General features: G+C 42.5%; 1 protein-coding gene across 1 annotated transcript in view; it reads right to left on the minus strand.

Moving 5' to 3' along the window:
* Window positions 1-13809, minus strand: part of LAMB4 (laminin subunit beta 4) — a 63215-nt gene that overhangs the window by 14982 nt on the left and 34424 nt on the right. The window contains exons 19-28 of the mRNA XM_073000648.2: window positions 11886-12063; window positions 9881-10024; window positions 9256-9487; window positions 8686-8843; window positions 7135-7359; window positions 6221-6441; window positions 4852-4948; window positions 2231-2603; window positions 941-1101; window positions 75-280 (exon numbers count right to left, since the gene is read on the minus strand). Of these exons, the coding sequence (XP_072856749.2) occupies window positions 75-280; window positions 941-1101; window positions 2231-2603; window positions 4852-4948; window positions 6221-6441; window positions 7135-7359; window positions 8686-8843; window positions 9256-9487; window positions 9881-10024; window positions 11886-12063 (1995 nt within the window). The remainder of the gene's footprint in view (window positions 1-74; window positions 281-940; window positions 1102-2230; window positions 2604-4851; window positions 4949-6220; window positions 6442-7134; window positions 7360-8685; window positions 8844-9255; window positions 9488-9880; window positions 10025-11885; window positions 12064-13809) is intronic.

The raw sequence follows: 13809 nt of genomic DNA on the forward strand, positions 1-13809 counted from the left end.
AAACTAGCTAATGGCACTGTGTTTTCATTCTGAACCGTAAACTAGTTTTTCCCCCCCACAACTCAGAATCTTACCTTTTCATTTAGATTTTGAATATCTGAAGTCTTGAGCATCTTCAGCTGATGCAATACAATGCTTTCTTTTGGGGTCAGATCCTCTAACATGGCTGTTACCATGCTCCTGGTTTTAGCTCCATGGGTTATGATAGCCTTGGTTCCATTAATTCTCTCTCCAGCGGACAGTGTCATTTGATAATAATTCCTTATTTTGTTGAGCAAATCTGAATTCAATACATAGTTGCTTAAATGGAGCAGCTAACATATTTCAACTGCACATATTCAGGATAAACCCCCACTAAAATATGTGGCTTCTTCTCTAAGGACCAGCTTAGGGTGAAACTCAATGTGGCACTAAACCTGTCATACAGTGTTTTTCTTTTTTTTATTATCTGCTGTCCTCATTTTAGCTGAGGCCACCATATGCTAGACAGATTTTGTTTCTTTTCTTTTTTGGCTGAGGAGTAGAGGAAGTGATTGATTTGCCAATATCCTGAAGTGGCTCACTTATTAAGAGATTTTACGATACTGGCAAATTCAAACTGGACATTTTGCTTTGGATTGGTTTCAGTGATCATAGGTGCTGGAAGTAATCCCAACCAGTGTGATCTGACTCCCACCAAAAAGGCAGAAGCCCTTGAAAGGGGCTCTGGGGGTGGGCTCTTTCACTCCAACAAAGGCATCATCTCATTGCCAGCTTTAAGAGTGAATCAGCCCATTCTTGCAGGGGACCAAACAGTGGGCTAGATGCCCTTTCTAGCACCATGGACAATATAAGCTGCATTCCTAAATTTAAAGCAAAAATCCAAAAAGTCTACAACCTCTGCAGTACAACCCCATGTTTGAATTCTAATTTTACAAAATGTATTTCCAGGTTTTCTCACCTTGGAGTTGCATGTAATTAATCCTATGATATAGCTCGCTTCTTTTTTGCAGGGTTTCTGATAGATGGTCAGCATCCTTTCTTATATCTTCTATCATGCTGCTTAGGTCAGGAAATTGATCCAAAATGTCAGGTTGCTGATACATTTGGGAAACCTTTTGTCTAAAAAGAACAATAAGTACTTACCTAAGATTTGGGGCTCAGAATAGCCTCTTTTATCTAGATTTAGCATCTAACCTATATGCAAATAATTTCAGCCTCTTGACTTTCATCCATCATTCCCATTAAAAGAAAATGGTTATGTTAACTATTTGCCCATTTGCACACAGTATATCTCTCCAGAATGTTAGGTCAATATGTAAAGGGCAGAATCCTCCTGGTTTTACTGCATACTCTGCACTCCATTGCTCAGGTGGTTGTTTCTTCTTGGTGCAAAGGGGTTGAATGGGGTATTACCCCATTTGTGCATGCAGAAACCCCACATCTCCCAATGGGACCACCTCCAGTTTGCGCAACCACAAATGAAAGGTTGCACAGAACAGTATGCCTTTGATACATAACATAACATTTTTCACCAAGAAGATTCTGCCCAGACTTTTAAAAACATTTTAAAACATTTATTTTTCATAATAGGAGAGCCAACATTAGCTGCCATCGGCCCAAGCATTTGCCCCACCATGCTGGGCATCAGGTTTCCAGGAGCAGAATCTTCAGCAAAGATCTTCCTTTAGGTACCTTATGTGTTCCCTCCCACTTCTTTGAGCATAGTGAAGGGGGAACTGAGGTATGAAATAGGCAAAGTGCTCTGCTGAACCCACTGATGCTATACACAGTAAAGGAGAGTCAAGTGATACAGGTAGCTTGTTAAGAAAAGCTGAAAGCACAGAGACTCCGTTCTGGCAAATCTATATGCCTTAGCATGCAGATGAAGCCTGTGTTTACCCCACTGTGACAATCAGACATCTTTCAGCACTTAAGAAGTTCCTGCTTTTAATCACATGCTATCTGTGTTACCTGATTTAACTCTTAGAGAACTCTTTGTACCTTGGTTCAGGTGACCATGGCTGAAGGTCATAGTAATGTGTTTATGAAAGGGAGGACAAGTTCCTTGGGACAAAGATCCATGTTCAGAGTCATATACAAAGTCTTCAGAGATTAAATTGAAGGACAGGCTTCCCACTGTTCATTCCTATGCTAAGATTTCACCAGATCCACAGTAAAATATGCATGCAATAATTGTGTCACATGATGACCGACTGAGCAACATTCTATTTTAGGAAACAAATTTTACCGAATACGGTCATGATCCTTCTTAAGGTCCGAAAGTACCTCTGATGACAAGACAGGGCTTCTTAAAATCATTTCTATTTGAGAAATCGTATCTTCGTGGCCTTTGAAGTCTATATCACAGCCAGGCACTGCCTTCTTGTCTCCATGTGTTGCAGCAAACTTCATTAACTTCTGGATTTTCTGAGTGAGGATAGTAATTATATTATCCCACTGATCAAAACAAACATGGCAGCGGGAACAGGAAGGAAACTCTTGGCTATAACCTCGGGCACACTGATCGCAGGATCTTCCAGTGACTCCAGTGCGGCAGTTGCACACTCCAGTGTCTTCATCACACTCAGGCTTCAGAGTTCCATGCGTGTTACACTTACATGCTGGTGGGACAAAAACAATAAGCCGTCACTTTTGCTACCAGCTAACAAAGATTTATATGTCATGAAATAGGAAAGAAAGTTCTTCCACAATTAAAGCAATAATTGCTCTAAGACTGCCTGGGGCCCCAACACCACCAATAATTTGCAATAATTACCCTTATTTGTATTATTTTACCCCCGTTGTTGCCATATGCTTTACTGTTGCTGCCTTCTATTATTTTTGTTGTTTCTATTTTTTTAGTTTAGGCATCCTTCAGTCTCGAAAGACTATGGTAATGTGCTCTGTATGGAGGACTTGGAAAAGCGTCTAGTGTGGCTGAGGAGGCCAATTCGAGAGTGACAGTCCCTTCCACATTGAAGACAAATCCAATCTGTCCCCTGTCCAGCTCCCTGGTTTTGCTGCTTTTGTGACTTCCTCTTTGCCTCAGCCTGCTGGGCAAGGGTCTCTTCATATTGGGAGAGGCCATGATGCAGTGCCTGCCTCCAGGCTGAACGCTCAGATGTCAGGGTTTCCCATCTGTTGTGGTCCATTCCTAAGGCCTTCAGATCTCGCTTGCAGATGTCCTTGTATCGCAGCTGTGGTCTCCCTCTGGGGCGCTTTCCCTGAACTAATTCTCCATAAAGGAGATCCTTTGGAATCCGACCATCAGCCATTCTCACGACGTGAGCAAGCCAACGTAGACGTCGCTGTTTCAGTAGTGTATTCATGCTGAAAATTCCAGCTCGTTCTAGGAGTACTCTGTTTGGGACTTTGTCCTGCCAGGTGATACCAAAAATGCGTCGGCGGCAAAGCACATGGAACGTGTTCAGCTTCCTCTCCTGCCGTGCACAAAGGGTCCAGGACTTAATGCAGTACAGGAGTGTGCTTAGGACACAGGCTCTATAGACCTGGATCTTCGTATGTGTCGTCAGCTTCTTATTGAGCCATACTCTCTTTGTGAGTCTAGAGAACATCGTGGCTGCTTTGCCAATGCATTTATCCAGCTCAACATCCAGAGAGAGGGTGTCAGAGAGGGTTGAACCAAGGTACACAAAGTTCATGACTTTGTGTACCTTGGAGATGGTAATAGAAGGAGGTGAGTCCACGCTCTGGCCCATGACTTGTGTCTTCTTCAGGCTGATTGTTAGTCCAAAGTCTTGGCAGGCCTTCCTGAAACGATTCATGAGTTGTTGGAGGTCTTCAGCAGATCATCTGCGAAGAGCAAGTCCTGCATGCATTTCAGTTGTACTTTGCTCTTCACTCTCAATCTAGAGAGATTAAAGAGCTTTCCATCTGATCTAGTCCGGCGATAGACACCCTCGGTTGCAGTTCCAAAGGCATGCTTCAGCATAACAGCAAAAAAGATCCCAAAAAGTGTTGGTGCGAGGACACAGCCCTGTTTCACTCCGCTTCGGATGTTAAAGGGGTCTGATGTTGAGCCTTTGAAAACTGCAGTGCCTTTCATTCCCTCATGGAAAGATCTGATGATGTTAAGGAGACAAGGCCATCCCTGCTAACCAGATCAAATGCTTTTATAAGGTCTATGAAGGCCACTAAGAGTGGCTGTTGTTGTTCCCCACTTCAGCTCCCACAGGCTGAGATCAGAACTGGTCTGGCTGAAGAATCCAGTCGGACCTAGAACCTGGCGCAGCTGCGGAAGGGAGAGGCAGGGAGCCCCAAGCCACAGTCTCCGAGTCCCCCTTCCTTCCTCTTCCTCACTAGCCGCCTGGACATGCTCCCCTCCCTGCTTTGTGGTAGATGAAGTTCTTCTGATTCAGGCCCCCCCTTCCCCATCCCGTCGTTCACCCCCGACACAACTGGGGCACAACTGACTCACTCTCCGGGGCCCCCGCAGTAGCAGTAGCATTGTTCCTGGTTGGTCAGATGCTCAGCGTCCCATTCGAGCCCTTTCAGCTGGTAGGGGAGCACCAGCTTCATCCCCAGCATGGCTTTGGCATAGGGGCCTTTCTTGAGGGCACCCCCTCGCTGGGTTAATGTCCTGGGTTAATGTTTCTATTAGAGTTTAATTTTATCATTTGTCAGTTGGGTTGCTTAGGGTATTTTAATTTTGTGGTAAACTGCCTGGAGCAGTGTTTTTTCACTGAATGGGCAGTACACAAATTAAATCAATCAATCAATCAATCAATCAATCAAATAATTGATAATTGTACTAAAACAGAAATTGTTTCCTAATTAAAACAACAATATGAGCATTTTTTTAAAAAAACTTACTATAATGTTAGGACCAACAAATTTCATCTTACTTACAAGTACTATTGATCTGAGATTCACCGAAAGTATTTTCATCACATATATCACAGCGTCTTCCCATATAGCCTGGTTTACATGAACATTGGCCTGTGAACTGCAAAAAGAGTCTATAGTAAAAAGAAAGACCCTCTTCCTTTTTTCTTCAAATGCCTATTGGCTAATTGAATTGCAAACTTAGTTCTGTGTTGGCACCATTTTTCTGTACTTGAGCCGGCCATGCTCCACATAGAGCTCCCCATACCAGGTAAGTTGCAGCTGTGACTGCACTTGCCCCCATTCATGAAGAAGAATGAGGATGAAGTTGGGGAGAAAGAGGCTGTAGCAGCCACACTGCTACTGCTGTTGTCATAAACCAGTACAGGCCATTTCCCAGTCTTCTCACAAGGCCTGGCTCTAAGACTACCTTGGGGCCCATCACCACCAATGAACTAAAGGTAGCAGAATCGTGCTCTACACAGCAGATCTGACTATGGAGATGGTATCAGGAGACTTGGGACTGCTCCTGATTAATGGTCTGCCTCTGCCTCACAGCTTAAATGTTTGGCACTTATGTTCTCTCTCTCCCTCACAAGCATACGCTCACATGATGAAGTCATATAGTACCCGTCTATAGCTGGCTGTAGCTTACTATAGGACTGTGGAACCAAGTAGAGATAGTTACTTGTCATTCTGAGCAGTCTTTATTTATTTTATTTTATTTTATTTTATTTTATTTTATTTTATTTTATTTTATTTATATACTGTCCCATTTAGGACAGTATATAACTACTCTGAGCGGTTTACAAGTTTAACCTTAAAACTCCCACATGGCAATATGGCCATTCTGGTTATGCACACAGAAGATACAAAATGGTGTTGTCCCCCCACCTCATCTGTGAGAGTCACTTCCTTGGGAGTGCATGTTTATTAAATGGCCCATGTGCGTACTATTGCACATTCCAACCCAACTGGTACTTGACTAGGATGAGAACATACAGTGCATCCTGGCTATAAGGCGGCTTGATCCACACTACTCTCTATTTGCTTAGACATGGGATGGTGCTACAGGGGAATGGCGCCTTCACCACTGAGTGTGTGTACAAAGAGGTGGTAATGTAGCCTGATTCTCCCAGGGCCATGAAAAACAGCTCAAGTCAATGCCACTAAGAAAAAAGTCTTCATATTTAGATTTTTCTGCACCCATGCATTTTACAGCATCTAGAAAAGCCGTCTTGCCACTTTTCATTCTCTTTTGCTTTGAAATATAAATTTATCTCTCTCATATCCATACTGACTCTTCTCATTGGTGTGGGGGGGACTGGATTGGAAAGAATCCTCAAGAAGTGCATTATAACGAATATATTGATGAATAATTTCATAATCTTGCCTGATCACATAGGTTGTTCTGGGAATGTTTCGGATTGCAGCCGCAGATTTGACATCCAATTCCTTGGACCATATTCCAGTAACCCGGAGAACACTGGTCACACATGGAGCCCATCACATTAGGCAAACAAGGGCATGCCCCTGTCGTCTGATCACACATACAAAGACCGTCTCCGGAAGGGCATTCTGCTGGGTTCACACCCAAAGGGTTGCAGTTACATTCTGGGGGTGGAGTGGGGGAAAGAATTATAGTTATGGACATGATTGAAATTGAGGTTCTGTTAGTAGCCCCCTTCTACTTTCTCTTCATGCTTTTCAGTAACTCATTCATGCAGATCTCCAACTACACTTCATCCAAATCTTTTCGTCTCTTGAGACCTGCACCTCAAGAACGAATCCACATAGATCTAGTTGAATCTTTCACTGCTTCTCAAATATAGTTCGTTCAAAACTGAACTTAATTACCAGAATTGCCCGTCCAGTTGACCAAGCTAAGGTCTGGTTTTTGTTGTCATTCCTCTTCTTTGGAGCTCCCAATATTCAGTTTGTGAATCGAACTACTAGTAGAGAAATGGGTACCAGCACATAGCACATTCTTCTTCCCACAATGCAGTTCCCACAGAGATAAATGGTTTGGCAATAAGGCTGGCAAATTAAGCCCATGTTTATCTTTCAATGACCAATCACAAAACAGAGCACACTGGGATGAGAGACACGGAAGTGAGAGAAGTTTATGCTAGGAGAAAGTTTTCACCACGTAATGGAGCTCTACTTTTTTATAAGGGCTAAACATAACATCCACTTTGATCCTATATATTCACCTACTCTCTAAAACATGGGTGTTGTTTTTTTTTCCTTTAGCTTTCAGGAGCCTGTTCCAGACTGCAAGGTGAACTGGAGAGGCTGCTTGCTTACCTCTGCAGGTCCTTAAAAGTGCTGATCCAAAGTAGCCAGGTTTGCAGAATTCACAGCTTGGTCCAGATGTGTTGTATAGGCATTTTAAGCACTCTCCAGTATCTGCCTTACATGAGTCTGGATCTTCTGGATCAATATTATCATTACAGGAGCATGGGAGACATTGGCCCCCTGCTGTCTTTGGATTCCCATAGAACCCACTGGAGCACTCATCACACCGGTCACCTTAGAACCCAAAATTTACACATGACTGTTAACAAATTAATTGTTGTTGTAAATATATAATGACAGCTCTTGAATACCCAGGTGGGGTACGGGGAGTAAGGAAGAGAGCTCTGGTTTCCTGCTGCTCCTAGTAGCGAGAAAGCAGATCTTCATAAGTTTAGAGCCCCCCCCCCCCCCCGGAAGCTATTTGTCAAAATCACTGCTTTGGTGGAGGAGAGGTTAAAACAGGGGTTGGGGAACTTTTTTACCTTTTACCCCCCAAAAAATGTATATATGCCGACACTGAAAGGAAGGAAATCATACATTATTTGAATTCAAAATATTATTGAATCTGCTAGGCTATGTACTGAACTAGCAGGATGCACCAGATTTAATAAAGATGTGCACTATTTTTGCTGGAACACATTGCACTCCAGCCGTGGGATGGTATAGGGAGTAGTAAGGTGTCCAACGTGACTAGCAAGTTAGATTAAATTTTTGCTAGCTTGCAGAGGATTTATTCATCATCAGCGGGTGTCGGAGTGGTGCTAGTAATGACGTGCTTGCTAGAGACAGCCAATGCATAGCTGGGGTGGGGCTTTTCCTACCACTTTAAGTCAATGCCACTAAGTTTGTGCCCTTTGTGGCTAGAAAGAAATCAGGGATTTTTGGTACCATTCATCATTATCCAGTCTCAGTTACTCTGAGAAAACACTGGCTGAAATCCAGTAGAGTAACTTGTGCCATGTAAAGCTTATGACATCTGATTTCCCCCTCAAAGATCCTGAGGCTTCCTTGGGACCTCTTCCATTATGGGGAAGCCATCAGGAGCTGTGAGAAGGAGATGGAATCTTTAATTTCTGAATATTATCACCGTCAGTAAAATCATCCTGCCACGCAGTGATTTTCAGAAATTAATGATTCACATCTCATAGCCCTCAACAGCTTCCCAACAATGAAAGAGATCCAAAGGTAGCTTCTGGACCTTTGAGGGGGTAGGATCAGAAATGCCTAATTTCTGAAAAATCCCTGTAACTGATGACATCATCAGCCTTATACAGCATAAATTACATTGCTGGATTTCAGCTAAACCTATAACCAGTATGATGTGTTAATTGTTCCAAACCTATAACCAGTACGATATGTGTAATACTGTATTTATATTTGTGAAAGAAAGTGAAGGAGGTGAAACAGCTGGATTATCACAAGCAGCTTTGAAACAGAGATACAGCTGAAGAGAGAGAATTGAAACAGAGTGGCGATTTTCCCTCAGCCTTTAACAATGGAATATAAAAGGCAAATAATTAAAAAAATTACGAAATCCATAAAAGACGCAAAGCTTCCTACCTGAGTAGCCCCCCAAACAGTTACAGACTAATTCCTGGGTCCAAGGATCTTCGTAACAGGAATGTGCAAAGTGCCTACTGCTGGTAGGAGCATCTGGGCACATGCACGGGTGACAGGGCTCCCTTTTGAGAGGATTTCCGTAATAGCCATCTCTACATCTGCCAAAAGCATAGGGAACATGTTTGATAATAACTTCATTAGAATGTGAGGACATAAATGAATTGAGCTTTGCTGTGATCAGATCCCAGGCCCATCTAATTCAGTATCCAGGGTTACCCTCAGTGACCCAGTCGAAGAACAGGTATAAAGCCCACATCTACAGGATCCCCTGTTTTTGTCTAGTTTCCCCAGCCCCCTCCTTCGGTATCTATAGATGTCCCTGTGTGTCTGTACATGGGCAGTAAAAAGGCTACTTCAGCAAACCGAAGACCTGTGTGCAGCCTGCATATCGATACTCTTTAGTTCTTCCTATACTGTTCCGAAACAAACCTCAGTGAGCCATTTTCTTCATGTCAAAACATTTAGCACATATGCTAAATATGCACACACTACATACTAATCCAGCCTTACCTTTCACAGTTGGCACCAGTGGTAAACCCTCTGCAGTTCAAGCATTCTCCAGTCTGTGGGTCACAAAGTTCTGCAAAGCCATTGCAAGGACAAGGCCGACAATGGGGAAACCCAAAATATCCAGCCAAGCAACGATGGCATTGCTGGCCGTCGACTTCTGGCCGGCACAAACACTGCCCAGTCACCTGGTCACACAGAGCACTCACAGATCCTTGAGGATGGCAGCCACATGCTTGAGGAAAACAAGCAGTAGTTCAGGTGACATTTTGTGTAGTTATCTTAATGTAAGACTCAGTGTGATGTAATTCAAGTTACGGCGTAGGTGTCTCTTCCTCCTTGATAATTGTGTGGTCTTAACAACCCAGAACATGGCGCTATCCACAAAGGTCATGTGAGAACAATCAATTTTTAAACCCATTGTCCAGATGGGGATTAAGGGGTGTGACTAAATACACGCAGTATCTTTATGTTGCCAGGAAGACTCAGTTAAAGAAAAGCAACTGCTTGGCCATTGTATCAAATCTTAATATGTGTTGTAAATTCAAAACATACAGAGGAAGATGACTGAAAATTTAAAGAACAAGAGACACAAGTTAACATTTGTACAAACTAGTACAGTACTTACAAAGACAACCCTGGGACCCAAAGCCATAGCTTCCAGCTGAACATTTATCACAGCAGCGGCCTATCACGTTTGGTTTGCATTCACACTGACCTCCAAGTTTCTCACAATTGGAGTTCACTGAACCTTGTGGATGACACCTGCAGGCTTTGAAGAGAGAAAATAAATGCTCCCCAGTGAACTGCACAGAGACATAGAAATATAGAACACAATCATATATGTGTGTTTCCCTTGTGTTTTTTCAATTAAATTGTTTGTAACTTGTTCTGCTTCCAGGCAGCCAGCTGGATAGCTCTGTGATTTAATTATCTGGCTGAGGAGTCAGAGGCTGAGAGTTCAATTCCCCACTGTGCCTGCTGTCAGTAGAGCCAGCCTATGTGGCCTTGGGCAAGCTGCACAGTCCCAAGGCAACCTCAGAAGATGGGAATGCTAAACCACTTCTGTGTATTCTCTACCTCAAAACCCCTGGAAAGGGTCACCATAAGTTGGAATCAAATTTGATGGCACATAGTACATACATATACTTCAGGGCAAAAATAAAAAAATAGATTAGATTCAGTACCTCAGCATCATTAAAAACAGTAACTTAAGTGGTGAAAGTAGGAAAGCCAGCCAAAAGAAGTCAAACCAAAACCATTTCTATATAAAATATTTTGCCATGCTTTCTTTATATAATAAGGATATCCAAAGCTGAGCATCATTGGATTGAGAATTACAAAACTGGAGCCACTCATGTGAAGGCTATGCTTCTTATCCATGTTTTTTTTTCACTTGGCAAGGTGTTGGTGTTTTTAAGCACAGCTTCTGCTAATGGTGTGAGCTGGTGGAAGGCACAGACTAGCCTGCAATTCTCTAGTTACATCTGCTGCCATTTCAGTTTCCCTTTACTCCCAATTAAGAGGAACATAAAGGATTACAAGTAACTTTATACCTGGCAAGGAGTAACTAATAGCTAACTCTATTCACTGGAAAGAAAGCTTTGACTGTTTTCCCCTCATCAAAGCGTATAGCACCAAAGTGCTGTTCAATATGAAGAGATGCCACAGGTGGTTGATAATTCTACATAAGTGCTTCCAACATCTTCACATCACCTTGGTAAACATCTGTGCAGACAGTAATGAAGTAAACAAGATAAGTGCTCCAAGTCAAGTGGCTTGGATCATGCCAAGTCTGATCAAAGACAGTGTAGGCACTGTTATCAAAATAATTCTGTGGTGGTGACAACGATGGGGAAGGATTTCTTTTCCACCTCCACTGCATTTACAATATTATCTACTTTTCTTGGCGGTTGGAGTTCTGTGGCAATTTAGCCCAGAGAGAGATAGCTGATGGTACCCACGTAGCTTGCACTGACAAGTTTAAAAGACCCTTTGAGAAGAAAGGTAGTGTATTCAACAAGACTTGAGCCCAGTAACGCATTTAAGATATCAATTAAAGCAATGGTCCTTGAACCAATAAAAGATATCTCATTGTCCTCGTATGAGCTTCCTTTACTCCGCAAATGAGTTTGCTTTTGTCTGGTGATTGGTCCTTGGAAGATGAAGAAGGGCTTCATTTGCAATTCCAACTGTGCTTGGAAGGAATTGCTTGCCAGGAAGGAAAACATAATTACAGAAAATCCTTTAATGCATGATTTGACCCCCAGGCTCTACATAAGATTACAATGCTGCTGCACCATCTGGTCCAGTTGTGTTGGGTGAGTTTCAGTTGTTGAGACATCAGGATCAACTTGGCTAAATTCAGCAAACAATTCCTATGCTCTTCTTAGCTGATTACAATGAAAAGGGAAGGAATATTCCCTATTGCTGTGTTCCCCATTGGAAACGTGGGTAGGACCAGGTGCCACATCACATGCAAAACAGATTTGGTGACATCATGCCTCAATTATGCTTCCGAAGGTCTCTTTAAAGAAGTCAGAGGAAAAGAAATTTAAACCATTCTGCCTTCCTGGAAAGTGCAGGTGGCGTGTAAAATAGTAGCAAGAAAAACAAATGGCATTAATACTTACAAACTGCCCCATTATGAATACGGGCAGACAAGCTTCCAATAAGTTTGGCACATGCTTCTGGTAAAATATGTGGTCCAATTTCTGAAGCTATTTCTATACAGTGGTATTGCTGGTACTCTTCTAAGTCATTTTTATCACAAAGGTTTTCAACAGAATTGATTCTGGGAATGAGTCCAAGCTGCCCAATTATAAAAGCAAACAGATATTTAAGTTAATGCATTCCATTCAGTATAGCCATCTAAGCACCAAAGGTAAACAAAACCTTAACATCCTGAAAACTAGTAATTTCTCTTCCTGATTGTAGATTTGTTTCTCATGTTCAGCCCACTCTGAATAGTTCCCCTCAAAATACACCTGCAAAACAATAGCTGAATTACTCGGTGTATAAATTTAAAATTGCACACAAGTGTGAGAAGCTCATTTCATTTGCAACTTCGCAATGGAAGTTGGCAAGAAAGCATGACATATGTTACTGGGGCAAGCTAAGGTCACAACCTTATTGATTATAGTGATGATAGCTTCAAGATTATTAGCTGCACATATCACACTGAAACTAATTCCAGCAAGTTTGACCCAGTCCTGAGTCCCATAACTATCACCACATTCAACTTAATATCTTTGTATGTTGACAGTTGAGATACCCAATGCGGTATAGTGGATACAGTGATGGATTAGGACTCTGGAGGAGAAGGTTTGAATCCTCACTTGCCTATGGAAACCGACTGGGGGAGTGAAACTGATAAAACCCTTCTTTAAATATCTCACTTACCTTGAAAGCCTTGTTAGGTTCACTATAAGTCAGTTTTCACTTAATGACACGTAACAACATGTTGAGAGTTTCCCAGCTAAGTCACAAATATCTTAAAGCCTATGACTCTATATGAGTAACAGATTCAGGCCTCAGAGTTACTACAGCCCCAACTGGCAAGTTATTGGAATTATTGCTGAATTCTTGATTTTGTACTGGCAGGGCAAAATTCAACATTCTCTAAGATAATTCTAAAAATGGGAGCAGCCCAAATGAAAAATTATAACTTTAAAATGTCTTGGCAGCACCAAATTTGGCACAGTTTTAGCAGACAGTCTGATTTTGCTCTGTGCCGAAATTGGGAAAGTTTGAGCAAGGGGTTTTCAGGTTCTGATTTTTTTAAAGTAAAACTATTTTACCCTGTCACATTCAGAAACAGATGACCCTAAGCATTCCCAGATTTAGAAGAGATCATACTGCAACCACACAGCTGCTCTCACATAATGTTACACAGGGAAGGAGAACAGGTACTGACAAAATAGCAAGTATATCAGGAAACAAATTTTAAGTCCTGCAATGTAAAGTGAAGGAAAGTCTGTGTTGTCATCTATTTATAGAGCACTAAATGGCTTACTATATACTACACAGTGATTGAAATCCTGATACTCAGTGTTTGCCAGGTAGGTGGGACTCGTCAGCATTGGGAGACAGCCTATCGAAGAGAAGGAAAACTCCGATTTCAAACCCCCACTAAGGCGCTGCCATCGTCCTCCGTGCTGTGAGGGAGCAGGCCAGGTAGGTGGGACTCATCAGCCTTGGAAGGCAGCCCATCTAGGAGAAGGAAAACTCCTAGATTTCAAACCTCCACTGCCTTGTGGCTATATCGTCTGATGGAAAAGGCTTCAGGAGTAAACCTCGAGGCAAAATCTAGAGCCGGAGTCCTGGAGGCAGTTCATGTCGTTCTGTCAGCTCCTGCAACGCCATTGAAACCAGTTGTATTGACTTTTGCCTTTCCATTGGACTAATCCAGTGACATGGAGACGGGGGATTTGCTGCTTGGGTAACAGCCTATCCTCCATATTATTTTACCCAGGCTTTGTGCCCAGGAGAGGACACTCCAGCTTCGCCTACAGCATCGAAACACTAGATGCTGTTCCAAGTCCTCCATACAGAGCA

The sequence above is a fragment of the Pogona vitticeps genome, chromosome 5 (genome assembly GCF_051106095.1).
Source record: "Pogona vitticeps strain Pit_001003342236 chromosome 5, PviZW2.1, whole genome shotgun sequence".
Lineage (NCBI taxonomy): Eukaryota > Metazoa > Chordata > Lepidosauria > Squamata > Agamidae > Pogona > Pogona vitticeps.